The sequence below is a fragment of the Colius striatus genome, chromosome Z (genome assembly GCF_028858725.1).
Source record: "Colius striatus isolate bColStr4 chromosome Z, bColStr4.1.hap1, whole genome shotgun sequence".
NCBI classification, from domain to species: domain Eukaryota; kingdom Metazoa; phylum Chordata; class Aves; order Coliiformes; family Coliidae; genus Colius; species Colius striatus.
The window spans coordinates 63,161,678-63,177,911 of NC_084790.1; the positions used below are offsets into that span (position 1 = coordinate 63,161,678).

At 37.9% G+C, this 16,234-nt stretch overlaps 1 protein-coding gene across 1 annotated transcript in view; it reads left to right on the forward strand.

The window, feature by feature from the left end:
- The window catches only part of TRPM3 (transient receptor potential cation channel subfamily M member 3), a 399,584-nt gene that overhangs the window by 266,834 nt on the left and 116,516 nt on the right, over positions 1 to 16,234 (forward strand). The window contains exons 4-5 of the mRNA XM_062019433.1: positions 8,942 to 9,155; positions 10,779 to 10,903. Coding sequence (XP_061875417.1) covers positions 8,942 to 9,155; positions 10,779 to 10,903 — 339 coding nt within the window. The remainder of the gene's footprint in view (positions 1 to 8,941; positions 9,156 to 10,778; positions 10,904 to 16,234) is intronic.

Here is a 16,234-nt window from a genome sequence, read left to right on the forward strand (position 1 = left end):
TTAATATTCCTCCAGATATTTATCAGAAGTTAGACCAGATACATTTATTGGTTCATCTTTCAATGAAGTAAGAGGCCAGTAAGTATCTAAACTAGGATCTGGGAAATCCCTGTTCTCCCGTAGATTTCCTTGAGCAAGTCAATTTATCATAATAGAATTCTATGAAGTGATACCAAAGTACATTAATCTGAAGGCGTTGCTCTACTAAGTTGGAGAGATATTTCCAGCACTCACAGTAATCCATGAAGGTATTTCTTCAAAGTGGCATTGCATGAAAGGAAGAATCTCTCTGGCTCTACATAGTTAAACTACAGAACCTGGAACACTGGAAATAAAAGGTATATAACTGGCACACTGTGACCAAGACAGTGCTTTAGGCAGTAAGGGTAGAAGCAGAATGCCCAGGAACTCTGCAGAATAACCTGCCCAGCAACTCTGTACCATCTCCCTTGCCAGAATTCTTCCCAGTAGGTCTCTCAGATCTGTTGTGATACTAGATGTATTAGAGGTAATGAAGAGCCCAAGTACTATGCTAGCAAGAGCCAGATATTTTCCTCAGATAGATACACAGGTTCTGGACCTGGAATGATTACCTGGACAGATGGTTTGGTTTGCCCAGATAGTTGGCTCCTTTTGATAGGAACCAGAAAACACCGCTGCACCAAGAAACAGATAGAAGATCAGGTGTCACAGGCTCTTTGTATTCAGTTGATAACCAGTCACCTAAAAATCTGCAAGGCCATTTCTAGAGAGATTCAGTAAATAACATTTGTTCAGTGTTAATAAATTGAAATCTCCATCCCACAGAAATGAACCAAATAGTGCTATTAGTGTCTTCACAAGTACTGGGAGCAACACAGAACACTTTTCAGCAAAAATGAGAAAGATTCAGAGTAATGATCATGCTCTTAACCATTTAGGGATACTTTACATTAGATCTGTATGAGAAAGGATAATCACTAGAGCTTTTTGAGTGATGTTGTTAAGGATGTTGATAAAGCAATAAACTGTCTTGCCCAGACAAAAGTGGTCTTGGGCAGCCAAGAAAAGATGAAGGGTTTAAGGAAGCTGCTGATACCAATGTCCCCAGAGGATTTCTGGTCTTTATTGGGATTCTGGTGTCCTGACACAGTGTCATAAGAGAACAGGAGATGCTCCAAGATAAATGCTGTGTGCTCATAGAAATATATTTGCAGTGAAACTGTGGAGGTAAAATTAAAAGTCAATATGAAGGAAAGAACAATCTTGTCACAGAGTGCAGTCAAGAGTGAAATACTGAAGAATTTAGGGGAAAAAAAAAAAAAAGGCATAAAGGGATTAAAAATCAGAGAGACCTAAATAACAGGTTAAAACTTATGGATCAGTATAGACAAAACCTTGATTGATGGAAAACATCTGGATTTATTGTGACAGTACTAGAACTCAGGAAGATAATTGTATCTGCCATCTATTCGTAGTTACCAAACCCAATCTGAAACATGGGAATAAACAAATTAATCTTTAATTTAATAAGTCAGTAGAAGTTCTAGAAATTCAGTCATATCACTAGTGGGAAAAGTGCTTCAAATGAAACAGTTTGCCAAATATTTCTAATAGATGTCCAGCTTGATTACCACCAATGAGAAAACATCTTGCATGCAACTAAAATACAAATAAAGAGGTTTGCATTAACCAATAATTTTGCATTTTTTTAAATGGAAATGAAACAAAGAGCTTTGTGATACTATGGTGTGTTTGTCACTGAAAACAGTATGAAACTGTCCTTACCATCATATTTCCAGCCCAAATGTTATTTTAGGATAGTTTACAGTCAAAAAGCTGCTTAACTAGTTGTTACAGTTTTATTAATAGGAAGAATAAAACTCCTGTCTCTGAGTTTGCTGGGAACAAGATCTTTCCCTTAATAAATAAAACTTAGCATATTAAAAAGTTTCTGTGAAATGTGAGAATTTGTTCCATCAAAGTAACCACCAATTTTTCTAGTAGAGGAAGAGGGTGGGGGGGAAAGCATTTAAATTACCTTGAAAAGTAAGATTTGTAAAAAGGAACGGGTACCTAGTAGTCCTTGGAAATATTGTTCAGACAATATTGTGCCTATTGGCTAATAGAATAATCTTTTGAATTACCAAGATTTAGCAAGCTGACCAATATCAAAGAAAGCCTTAGGGAAAGAATCTGGCATAAAATTTAACACCTGTTCCTTACTTTGTTTCCTGAAGTGGATACTTACACCTGAAAATTATTAACCAAGAGAAAGATAGAACCGAGTAGTATTATCTTGATCTATGCTAATAAAAAAAAATAGTAGTTTTTTCTGGATCAGGGAATGAGGTGGAATTTATTAATGGAAGCCACAATCTCAGATTTATTGTTAGTAAACTGGTAGCTAATTAATGGAACAGAGTAGTGAATGTAAGATGGACAGATAATTTTTTCCTCTTTTGGAAGTAACAGAATTAGATTTTACTAGTATATGTGCACATTTGATAGTAAATATATTTTGCATGTATATTTTAAAGCTAAAAATGCAGTGATATAATAACCTATCAGTTAACAATGGCATCTTTGTCTGTAAAAATGAAAATTACACCAACATTATAATAGGACATGTGGGTTTGGAACAAATAGAAAACATAATGTAGGTTTACATATTGCCAGTAGAATTGGCTGTGCCATTAGTTTCATTTCCACAGCCACATAGAACAAAATTCTAACATGAATTTTGGTAATACCGTTGAGTTGTTAAAAGTATCTTCACTGAGACTGCACTAAGCTTCTTAAATCAATAGTGCTAATAGATGAGAGTACTGCATATTATATAGAAACATAAAGCCAAGATTGGGTAATATTGGTTAACAAGTTACTAAAGGGGTCTTCCTTTCAGTTTTGATAGAGCCACAGATAATCCTACAACACCACTGTGGATTTTAGGTCTTTATGAATCTCATATTTTCTTTGCAAGGGACTCATCTAATTAAAGTTTAAGAAAGACGTTTAACAGTTTTGCTGTTCACATTGATGTTTTTACAGCAGATTTTCAATTTGGACAACTATAAAAAGTTTTGAGAGGGATGTGGTGATACATAAACTTTTGCAATAAATCAGTGGATTGAAAAAAAACTATTGCTGTTCTCATGTAGTAATGATGAGGTGCATGACCTTGCTTATGCTCTTTGCTGCTTAGAAGTAGTGTTATAAGCTTAGAGTTGTACCTGAAAGCATTATCTTATTTTCTGTAATGTTTTGAAGTAGACAGTAAAAAAAATTTGTCAAAGTTACATAATATCTGGTTTTGCTTTTACATCCTGCTGACCTTCAGGATTTGCCTGTTTTCCACTCTCACGCTGCTGCTTCTCACACTCACAAACAAGCATTCTATATCATCTCATTCCCTAGCAGTCTCATACTCTGAATGTCAGTTTACATTTTTTGCCAATTACCAGTTCTTTATTCCCACAATTAAGTGTATTTGGAAATCAGTCACATTAAAAATGTGCATTTCTGCTTTTAAAATTACCAAAATAGTGTAAAAAAGATCTTAAAAGCCATCAATGCTTTTGAGAGAAAAAAAAATAGAGATGATCGTGTAGCATGCATAAATCATGAAATACAGCAAATGTTTTTGTTACAGTAAATTTATACTTACGGAACATTTCTAGAATTTAAAAGGTGACATTCTACATGAAGAAAAGGGAGAAATAACACAGAAAAGCACCTGTTCAGAGGCCATTTAAATCAATGAAGGTCCCTCCACTGACTAGTGGAACTTGGATGAGGCCTTAAGATGTTAAGATTGTTAACTTATAAGGAACCAGTCCAATTTCAGTCTAAGTAACAGTTTTTCTGTTTAATTCAGTGCAACTTACATGAGGCCTACTTTATATGTGAAGATCACACTTCGAGGAAATCAGTCTTTAGCTTGAAGTGTCTGCAGAGATAGACATAAAGTAGGTGAATGCAGTACCTGCATGTATCAAAGAGAAACAAAAAGCAAACATTAGATGCAGATCATAAAATAGTTTTTAAAGGGAAACAAGATTCTGAATCTTTGTTTTTTCACTGACACTTATCTGCAGTCATTCACCATGTACTTCAATGAAACAGCAGTGTTTGAATAACAGAGCGGTAATTTTACTGCACAGAAGCTTTTATTTCTGTCCTAAGGTTTTGGAATCCAGCTTGCAAGGCTAGGGCTTTGGAATCCAGCTTGCAAGGATCTAGTAGTTTGATTATGGGCAGAGTTATTTTTTTTAGGGTACTACTTCATAAAAAGTGAAACAATTGTTGGCAACAAATGGCACCCTTGCTGACTACTTCTGTGCAAGCTTAGGGATCAGATGCGCATGACAGCTTGAACTTGATGGTTCTCCACTTGACAGTGTTATTCTGATGTCAGTCAGGGTAGTCCATAGGTTTTGTGATTTAGATCTGTACTTTTGCTTCCTATCCTGCCCTGCTTCGGTGACACAACAACTGGAATCTGGCATGCTATCCATACGTCAGTCCCATAAAGAAGGGATTTTATCACTTGCCATTAGAAAGGATCACTTCTACAGCTGACAGATGCAGAATAAACAGAGCTGTGGTGTAGCTTAGATTTACATTTAAATTTTAAATCTACCTCCAGATGCAACAGCAAAGGAATTCATGAACAGCAGAAATACTCATTAATATTCTAAACAAAAACTGAAAAGGCCTAATATTCTGCTACAAGATTGAAATAAATGAATTTTTAAAATAGATAAAAATGCCCTTAAATGTGTTAAATTCATAATTTAATGCATACTTGGAAAGTGATGACAAAAGAATTCTCCTATACGTACTTGTTAACATGTTAAGTAGTGACAGTAACGGCAAAAGAGTAGTTTCAAGTGCACAAAACAGAAAATGGCCTTTGTAAAAGCAAACATGAATCAGTCATAAAAACTGAGGTTTATGAACAGAAGCCAAATCATGATATTTGATACCATTGCCCTTCTCAAAAAACTTCTAGAACAGTAAAGCTTATCCATGACAATTTAAATATTATTTTATATGAAAAAAAATTTTTTTTCTTAAATTTCCTCCATGTAAAGTAAAATTAATTCTTATCCTAAGTATAGAGGGGGTTTGCCTGCAGTATAAAGAACAAGTATAAAGAACAGTATAAGGAACAAACAAGCATGTTTGTAGTAGTAGAGATGGCTACACTTCAAATAGGTGTATGAAAATATTTTTTCTGACTTTCTGACTTCCTATCTAGATTTATATTTATTGAAATTCAGACCTCTTAGTGGATAAGAAAATGAAAGAAATTTTTTATCTCAACCAGCTGAGAGTTGGAGGTTCAACATAGACAAGTCAAAGGAGGTTCTTCTCCCCCTCTACTCTGCCCTGGTGAGGCCTCATCTGGAGTCCTGTGTCCAGTTCTGGGCTCCTCAGCTCAAGAGGGACAGAGAACTTCTGGAGAGTCCAGCGCAGGGCCACCAAGATGATCAGGGAACTGGAGCATCTTCCTTATGAAAAAAGGCTGCGGGAACTGGGGCTGTTTAGTCTAGAGAAGAGGAGACTGAGGGAGTATCTTATTAATATTTACAAATATCTAAAGAGTGGGTGTCAGGAGGTTGGGGCATCCCTTTTTTCAATGGTATCTAGCAATAGGACAAGGGGTAATGGCATGAAGCTGGAAGACAAAAAGTTCCATTTAGACATAAGGAAAAATCTTCTCCTGTGATGGTGAGGGAGCCCTGGCACAGGCTGCCCAGGGGGTTTGTGGAGTCTTCTTCCTTGGAGGTCTTCAAGACCCACCTGGACACATTTCTATGCGACCTGATCTAGATTAACGTGTTTCTGCAGGGGTGTTGGACTAGATGATCTCTAAAGATCCCTTCCAACCCCTACCATTCTATGATTCTATAATTGTATGATTATATGATTTTGCCTAAGAGTCTATTGGCCTAAGAAGTTGGGGACAGTGAAGTCACATATTTGTATTAGAAAACAGTTAAAGCATTAAAAAAACCAGTTACTGGCTGATAATACACCTCTGATAATATTTGTGCCTTCATTTTAATATCATCCTGTTTTCATCAAATTTGTACAATCATTACAAACAAGAATTCACTTTATCTGTCTTCTTAAAACTCCCCATCTGTCTTCACTGAAAAACAGAGTAAGGCACTGTCATGGTTTGACATGACAGCCTTTTCTGGTAAGGGGGAAGGGGCTGTAAAGATGGCTCCTGTAAGAAGTTGCTCGCAACTCTCCCCAGCTCAGAGCCAGACCCATTGGCTGAGCCAATTAGACACCTCCACAATCACTTTTTAAGAAGAAGCCGGAAGAGGAGGTTTCTTCCTCCATCTTCCTCCATCTTCTTCTGGCAAGGAGTAGGAACAATGAGAGAAACAACCATGCGGACACCAAGGTCAGTGATGAAAGAGAGGAGGAGATGTGCTGGAGCAGAGACTCCCCTGCATTCTATGAAGAGAACTGATGAAGATGAGATTTATTTTCATTTCTTTGGGGGCCCCCGCATCAGCGTAGAGACTCATTTTGATTGTGACCCCGTATCAGGGGCAGACTCATTTTGCTATGGCTGGCCCCAGACCAGGGGAAGCAATTCACTTTGTTGGGAGCCCCGAGCCAGGGCCAGTGACTATGGCCAGAGGAGGCCGTGTCCCATGGCGGGGGCCCAACCACTTCAGACCCCAAGACAGGGGCAGTAATTTTCTTCTTTGAAACTATGGCTGGAAGAGCCCATGCCCTGAGGAAGGGATCCAATATCCACAACTGTAACTGTGGGGAGGAACCCATGACAAAGCAGCTCATTAAACTTATGCCCAGAAGAGGCCTTGTCCCGAGAGAGGGACTCTGTAACTGCAGAAACTGCAACCGTGGCAAAGAATCCACGCCAGAGATATTCACCAAGGACTGTGTCCCATGTGAGGGACCCTGTATTGGCAGAAGCCACAGCTGTTGGGAACAACCCACACCAGAGAAGTTCATTAAGGACTGTGTTCTGGGGGACGAACCTCGTGTTGGAGCAGGGGAAGAATGCCAGGAGTCATCCTCATCTGAGAAGACAGAAGCAGCAGAGCCCATCTGTGAGAGAATGACCACATCCCCCATTCCCTGCCCCCCTGAGCCATTGAGAGGGGAGGAGGTAGAGATATCGGGAGCAGTGAGCTGGGCCTGGGATGAAAGGAGGGATGGGGGAGGGAGATCTTAAAGTGCTGGTTGTAATCTTCTCATCATCCTACTCTCTTTTTGCTTTTATTCCATTTTGTTTCTTGTAGGTAGTAGAATGATCTTTCCTACTTTCCTCTCTAAATCAAGTACTGGAGTCTGTTTTGCCCAGAGCCATAACTGGCAGCGAGCCCTCCCTGCCCTTGTCTCAATCCACAACAACCTTGCTTATCTTTTTACTCCCATTTCGCTGGGGCCTCTGCCATCCTAACAAGGGTGGGGGTGAATGGGGGCACCAGGCGAGAGACTGTCATGGTGCTGCTGTGCTAGCTGGGCCAAACCACTACAGGCACTAGCGATCTCAAAACATAATCTCCTTGGTTTGACCAGCAGAGGTTTCATGTAGGCTCCCTGAAGATTATTGTCTGTCTGTTAATGTCTGCAGTCTTAAAAATGCATTTCCCTTTTCAACCTCCGTTCTCCCTTGGGACAAAGGGAATAAGAATCAATCTCCTTACAATCCTTCTGGTTTGTTATAACTTTTGACAGTCTTTGAATTCTAATCAAAATCACTAGTTTCACCATCTGGTCAGTGGCATCAGGTGCCGTGTAAGATTTTCTCAACTCCCACACGGGAAATTGAACGGGTAGCTTCTGAGGATGCAGTTCATATGCTCTTGCCAGACATTAATATTGCATATTCTTTGTCCATTAGCTGTTATGAATTTGCTTGGCTGATACAGAGAACATTACCTATGCACTGGTGTAAATGTGCATTCCAAAGATCTTGCTCAGCTTTCAGTCTGGTTGTGCCTGTCTCTGTGACTATATCCCTAAAGGAGTTTCTCTTCCAGAAATGTTAAGAATGGCTGTTCACTACTTAGCAGCTCATTCTTGCAAAGAAACTATTTGTCTGTTAACATTATTTTCTTGAAAAAGTCAAGTCTGTCTTTATGATTCAACTAGAAACAAGTCCCCTTTTACTGCCATATGATTTACTAAAAAAGAACAGTCTTTTTGCAAGAAATGCTGATTAGAGATGTTAAAGAGGGACAAGATTATTGCATAATATATGTGAATATTATACTGCCTGGCATGCTACAGTAAAGAAGTTAGAACTAGGCATTTCTCTGGCTGAAAGCAAAGGTGCCAGTGTTACACATCTAATGTCTGTGCTGTCAGGCTATCAAGGGGGAGACTACTGAAGGGACTCTATATGCATTGGTTCAATCGGAATTTTGACAGATGAGTGACTTTCTATAACCTGTTTTATTCACTTCAGAAGGGCCTTCCAGATCTTATTGTGGTACTGTGTTCTGTTAAGAAAATTTATGATTAATCTGCAAATTACCTGATTTACCTAAGTCTTACTTAGGTAAAACTTAACATGTGCTTTAAGAACTGAACTTGCTTCTGTTATTTCCTACTTTTTTAGTTTGTTAGAATAAGAGAGAAGTGAATGCATAGTTCTGACCTAGGTCATCCTTGGCAGCTCATTTAATTTTTTTTCTCCACTTTTTACATTCATAAATGAAAGACATCTTGCAAGCATTGTTAAGCATGATGCAATTTATGACTTGATCTCCTAGATAAATGAATTGCAAGTGTACTGTTATTTCTAGTTTCCTAACTTTTAATCATCAAGATAGCAATTAGTTAGTGTTTTTGTCATAAAGGTTGCCTTTTTTCGGTGATCTATTGGGCATAGGTCGTATGTACTAAGAACCAGTGAGTATAACCAACCTTTTATTCCTTGCTATTGCCCTTATTTCTGCAGTATGTACGTGTGTCTTTTGACACAAAGCCTGACCTTCTTCTGCATCTGATGACCAAAGAGTGGCAGCTTGAGCTCCCTAAACTACTCATCTCTGTGCATGGGGGCCTTCAGAATTTTGAACTTCAGCCAAAACTCAAGCAAGTCTTTGGAAAAGGCCTCATTAAGGCTGCTATGACAACTGGAGCGTGGATATTCACTGGAGGAGTAAACACAGGTAACATTGGAATGATAGCACAGTGGTATCTAGGAGATTTCATCACAGAAAAAGATTAGGACTGATGATATTAAGAAGCAATTCCATTCTTTGTTTTATTAGTATTGTCTGTACTATGTGCAAACAATAGAAAGAAAACAAAAGAAAATGCCAAGTTCATACCAGCCTGGCAACTACCAAGGAATAAAAAGTCTGCTAAACCATGAAAAGCACACTGGTGAGCTGAAGATAAAGCCTCCTCTGAGGTATTTGTATTAGTATATTGCCAGTGATGGCTTTATAAGATCAATATTAAGCTACAGTGAGAGACTACTAACCAGAAAGTGAATAAGTCAAACTCTTATTACCTAAAACAAAAAAAAATTCCATCCCTTAAGGGTTGGAAGGGACCTTGAAAGATGATCTTAGTGCATGCCTGAATGGTGCATGCCTGACAATAACCATGACTCGTAAATGACTTAAACCAGCTGATTCTGAGTAGTCATGTCATGCCAAAAGTTTAGTATTCTAAATAGCAGAAGCTTGTGCAATCTGGACAGATTTTGTGCTTTGAATCCTTTGGGTTGCTGTATTGTAGCTCAATTCATATCTGATTGCAAGTACAGAGGCTTTATTTTCTCCCGTTTCTCTCCACAGAAGAAAATTAGACAGCAAGAGTTAGAGGATTTGTAAGGTGGTGGAGTTTTTTTCTTACACAGTTCATTTATAGTGCAGAAAAGCTACAGCTAAAATCACATCTATTGGGTGACTATTGTAATTCCAATTCAGTCATCTTGAAATTGTACAATCAGAGCAAGAAGCAAACGCAAAAACTGAGTGACAGGTAACTTCTGCAGAAAATCTATAGATCTGCTTCAGTGCAGCCACATCACAAAACATCTTATTGATAAACAGGTTAAAAAATTAGTTTATGGAAAGAAGGGAGGAGTGGCACTTGTCATTTGCGGAAGGATACCACTGAAACACTGACAAAGCTGGCCTAAAGCATACAAGGAGCATTATCAGGAAGCACTTGGAAGAGAGTTGGAGAACAGTCATTCTCTGTACTAATTTCTGTTTTCTCACTGATCCCCAGGGAGGTTTCTAATACTCTGCTGGAAGTTATCTCAAGTGACTGAGTTTGTTTGGAAAAAATGGTAGAATAGCTCAGCACAGAGTAGTGTAATGACGTTTTTACATTTCTGTCCTTTATTCAAATAGAATGGAACCTTCGTGTGTGAGCTACACCTTTTGGTGACAGGTATGGGGGGCTGGGGGGGATAGAGAGGGACAGGAGGAGGAGAAAGAAGCTCCTATGTGCTTCTTTCTATGCTTGGACAGGATGCAAATGCTTGCATACACATATGTTTGTGAACACAAGTGCAGATAAACAAATTACAGTTGGCTGTCAATGTTTCCATTCTTATTTCTAGAGCTGTGTAATTTTTTTCTTGCAACTTGATTTAATAATTTTTAGATAAAATCAGTTTACAGTATTACTGTAATAATAATCAATAGGAATACATTCGCTCTATAAGGACATGCATAGGTATTCCCTAAAAAAGAATTCTACACTAAATCCATACCAAAATTAACAAAAAATATATAATTATTAATTTCTGGTTTATGCTGTTTCTTTCCCAGGGGTCATTCGGCATGTTGGTGATGCACTGAAAGATCATGCCTCAAAATCTCGAGGGAAGATCTGCACCATTGGCATAGCTCCCTGGGGTATTGTGGAAAATCAAGAAGATCTGATTGGCAAAGACGTAAGGCCTATATAGTTAATCTCCAATATCTATGTCTTCCAGTTAATTTTCCTTTCCTGTCCATTCCTCCCTTAACAATTCCTCTTAGAATTAATGTCTGCAGTAAAAAAAACAGTACATACGCAGGTTTCCCATTGTGGTTGACAGCAGTATTGACATGGTAACAATAAAAATTTCTGCATTGTACATTCCTTAAAAATAAATTATAGAGATTTAATTAAATGCTGTTCATGAAAATATATTAAAGTTTCATCCTTAGAACACTCCAAACCCTGAAAAGTTCCTCAGATACCTGACCAAAACACTGGTTGCGGAGCTTGAAGTCTAGTTTATTTTGAAACAGCACTATGGTGCACTGGTTAAATTCAGAATTGCAGACTGTACAATATATTCTGTGGTATACATTTTTATTACTGCAGTTGTGAATAGTTTCACAAATGTATTGGACATGAGGTCAGACTTCAAAGAAACATTACTTTGGCCACCTTCTGAAAGGCAAAGTCAGTGTTTCTTGTAGTCTTTCACATCATTCTTGTCTTTTAAACCTATACTGTCACACAGAATGATTGACCTCTCAATTTTAAATACATGAATAGTTCACTTACATTGTTATATGTTACATGAAGCTTTTCTGAGCCTTTTGTTTTTCTAATATCTGGTTTGTTCCTAAGCAATGAATCCCCAGGCAATTGTCACGCCTGAGACCCAGTGGCTAACTTTGGGTGAAGAAGAAATGTAGTCTTGAGTGTGCATAATGAATGTTTTTCTTGTCTACATTACTCTAAACCATTCTTCTCCATATGTTCATCCATTAGTAAGATGGGACAGTGAAGAAGATTCAATTATCAGTTAAGTCAAAAGGAACTGAGTATGAAGAAATTGATCCAACTAGAACTTATTGTAATTCACTACTAAAGTGTAGCCATTAGGGGGAATTGTATTAGCATGAGGTTTTGTACTTTAATACCACCAGCACTTGTATGATAGGGTTACCAATAAATACAAACAAGCAGGATGGGACTCTGCAGCAGTAATTCTGGGTCACTAACGAGCTCTCCTGAGGTGCAGTGTGAAAGATGACTAGCAAAAATGGCTAATCACAAAGATGAGGTGTGTTTTGTTAAAGAAGTAGAATGTGCACATGAATTGCAAATAAGCAGCCTTTGTTGACTGGGCATGGAATTCTAGAAGCACTGCAAGGAGGAAGGCAAGAGAGGACATCAAGTTAGTTATCAGTTTTGGGACTGTTATTCCTGCATTAGTTATTTCCATCTGTTGGAAAGCCTACCTCTGTTCTCGGCTAGTCACCACCCATCAAAGGGGCTCTGTGGCTTTTATTAAATAAAACAATATTAATACTTAGTCTAATCATCACACAGTAAGTGACAAAAGTTTAAAAAACAGTAAGAAAGAAAATTTAGGTGAAGTCTTCCATTATTGCAGCCCGAGTTGTATCACTAGGATTGTGATTATGGGGTCATCACTGAAGACAAAAGTAGTTCTGAAATGGATCTATGGTAGACCAAATTGAGACTTGTCATCCGAATCTCCTGGCCTCTAACATTTTCATAAAATTATTGACCAATGCCATGATGGCGGAAGCAGCTGTGGGTTTGTGCATCTCTAATGCACGTGTAATTATACTGCTTTATGCGTACTGATACTGAATTTCATCTTCTATTTTATTGACTAGTCAGGCTACTTTATGAAGACTTTTTTTAACTCCTCATAGTCCATTGAAATATCTGCAAGCTTTCCATAGTCTTTTTAACTCCAAATCCCTTGCAGCTGTGTTGAACAGAACAAGGCCCACCTTGAGGCAGGCCACTTATGTCACTAAATCTTCTTAGTAACACCCAATCTTTGCAAAAATTAACTTCTTAGTGTTTCCCGCTCTATTCCCATCAGGTTTACCTAGTTACTAGTCCTTCAAAGGACTTTCCCTCTTATCCAATATGTGCAGTTTGTTTAGAAGCATTTGATGTGGAAAGCTTTTTGAAAGAGTTTTCAAAATCAAAGTGAACTGTATTGACTGGCTCATTAGAGGTGAATGCTGTGAAATGAACCAAGAAGGGGAAATATAAATAGTACCATAAGCATATAAAATGAGTCTTTATTAAGCAAGAAACAAAGGCCACAAAGGATTATGCAGGGGAGAAAAAAAAGTCAACCAATAGTAAAAGGCCTGTTGAACTCCAGCATCAATGTGGCTTTATGCCTGTATGCACTATGTCTAGTTAAATTATGATCAGAACTGAAGAGTTGTCAAAACATACCCTTCCAGCAAAAGATAGATATGGACAAAATTGTCTTAGTCATGGGATTTGGGGAGGAGGAAGCAGGGGGAGGGTTATAGCCATTGCACACGCCCCAGTGCACGTTGCCTCCCTGCGCCTAGTGGCAAGTCAGGCGTGCTCAACACAGCTCTGCTTCTGTGAATGCATCAGCCCTTCCCTGGCCTGTATGGATCTCAAAGTCATAGCTGAGGAGTTTTATTACACTTATCAGTCCATCCAAATCGGTCAGCTCTTGGGAATCTCAAGGGATTTCCTCAGAGTCATAAAGAGAGCTGGCCAAGTTAAGCAAAATATTACTGTTGTTTGCTATTTGTGTGCTGGTTAAAGATCCCTAAAGAGACTTGTCTTGCTCTAGTACTGTAAAAGCAATATAGCAGAAAATAGTGCCTCTCAACACACTTAGATTCTAATTTAAAAACAAAGCACACAAGGGAAAGATAGTTCATTATTTCCAATTATTTCCAATTATCTAATGGAAGAACTGAGGAAGTAAGGTGGCTTGCTCAGTCTTGTAGAAAATCTGTTTATAAACAAGTTTCTTCCTATGTACAGAACCATTCTTCCTTTTAAAAGAGAGCACTTCATGAATCTTTATAGCATGAATGTACTCCCTCTCAGAGTCTATTCAGTCCTCATTTGGGTTTAATTCCTAGTCACCTCAGTAGGAACAGCACCTGGATTACAAGAACTCCAATTTTAGTACTTTCCTTTTGCTTATTAAAGTCGTTCAAGGAAGTTTCAAGTGTAGTCCATAGAAGCTGGTACTTGAGACATCAGTCAAAATGTCCTCCTGTGTGACTCAGTGAAAACGACATTTCCAGCATACCAAGATATGTCATTGATCAGTCAAGATGCTGTACTATATACAATGTACTAACTCAAATAGAGTGCATTTTTTAGTAAAGTTTTTAGGAAAAAAAAAGAACCAAACAAAAAAAAGCCCACAAAAAAACAAACCACAGAACTTTTTCTTACTGCACTAATTGAAACTAAAATTGAGCTCCTATGCGGCTATGCTGAATCACTACCAAACCTGTGACACCCATTCTTCCACATGTAGATCCAGCAGATTGACATAAGGAGGAATTACTAAATTACTAAATTATCTCCAAATTTATGGGTCTAGTTTATGTCATGTAGAGCACTGTTGTAGCCATGAGTTATAGCATATTTCCCTCCCTATATTGCTTCACTAATCTTTTGGTTATGCTCAATAATCAGATTATGACCAATCTGAAGCTCAGCAGAAATTCTGAAAAAAGCAAAATACATTTTATTTTTAACAAAAGCTTTCACTGATGAAAAGGAGGCAACAGTGGTCAGCTGTTATCATTTAGTGCAGTAGAATGTGTAACTCATAGTATAAGCCTGTTTTGTAGACTTGTGCATAAACAGATGTTAGTTCTACTTAAAAGCAAAAAAACCTCATATCATAAAGCAAACTACTTTCTCACAGGAAATTTATATCTATATTAAATATAAATTTGTTATACAAATATATTTTTATATATAGTGTATATTGTATTTTATATCTCACATATGTTTTACATATAAAGATAGATATACAAACCCCTTTCATTTACTCATTTACATGTCCTAGAACTTGCCAGAACTCAAATGTTGGAAGCACAGTCATTGCCCATAGTGGATGTTCTTTGAGGCTTCAACTAGATCATAACTCAATGCTGTTTCAGCAAGATTAGTATTATCCCAGAATTTAGTAAGAGGTGTAATATATGACCATGAGAATCATTCATCTTTCTGGCACTGAGCACAAGTGAGGCTAATGTCTAGCTATATAGCAAGTCAAGGAAGTAAGAGCAGAGAGGAGATGCAGAAAACAAACCAATGAAGAAAGCTTAAAGAGTTGGAATTGTTAACTACATGTCACAACTGAACTAACTGAGAAAAGCTTATTTTCATCAACACACCAAGTCCTTCCCAATCCATTCTCCCTGGTCCCATCAGTAAATGATTCATTAAAAAGGACTTTGTCCTGCCAATACCAAGTCCTCTTCACTTTCAGAATACCACCTACCTTCCTGAGATTTCCAAAGGTTATCCAAACCATAAAAACATGCATTTGGGAATTAGTGTCACCTTAGAATTAGTGTCTCCTTACTATTCATTTACATGAAAAAAAATCATATAGCTGTCAATCTTGGTAGGTATGTAAACAGAACTCCCCACTTTAAATTGCAGTCTTTCAAACACATTCCGATGAGTCTGGTCAAGAGTCAAGCAAGCATTTGTATTACCTGCTTTGTACGTGTGTACTAGGCAACACGTACATCAGACTGGCAAGAACAGGCTACGCATTTCCTTTTTGTTGTTTTATAGTAATCCGGATAACAACAGCTAACAGCCTGAGACTGCTTCCTTCTGCCTCTCCATACTGTATTTCTACAGTGTAAGAAAGGTTATGTTTTGCTTTGACTATTTTCTGCAGGTTTCAGACTAATGATAAAAGTTACAAAACCTAGGCAACTAATTAGTTACTGATTTTGGCTTGGATTTAATACATAATTTGCAATTATCATTCTGAAATAATTTGTTGTAGAGAATAAGTTGAATTGCTGGTGAAACAAAGATTACAAATAACCACAAATAACTGATTCACGAGTTTGTTTCACCGTAGCTCTTGTCCAGTGTCTAAGTATCAGAGCCCCCTCACAGGCTGGATCATGAAATAATTAAGGAAAGGTGTAAGGAAGAGATTCAGCTCTCTCATTGCAAACTACAAGGTGGGAAGTATACCTGGGGCAAAACTAGGACTGTTGTATTTGTAGCACTTGCAGAGAATTTGGACCATGATACTTCCAGTATCCTCTAAATTAAACTAGGAACTACTCTGTTCCCTGGTATATGGTCCAGAATGATGAGGCTGCAGAGAAGGCTTAATTTGAACAACAGATACTACTTTTTGAGAAGCAAAGCATATACATCTCTTTCTGCCACTACTCTGAACACACTAAGTTTGTTATAAATTCTTTGCCTTCACTTAGACTGCTCAGATTCATGTGTTGGATCACAA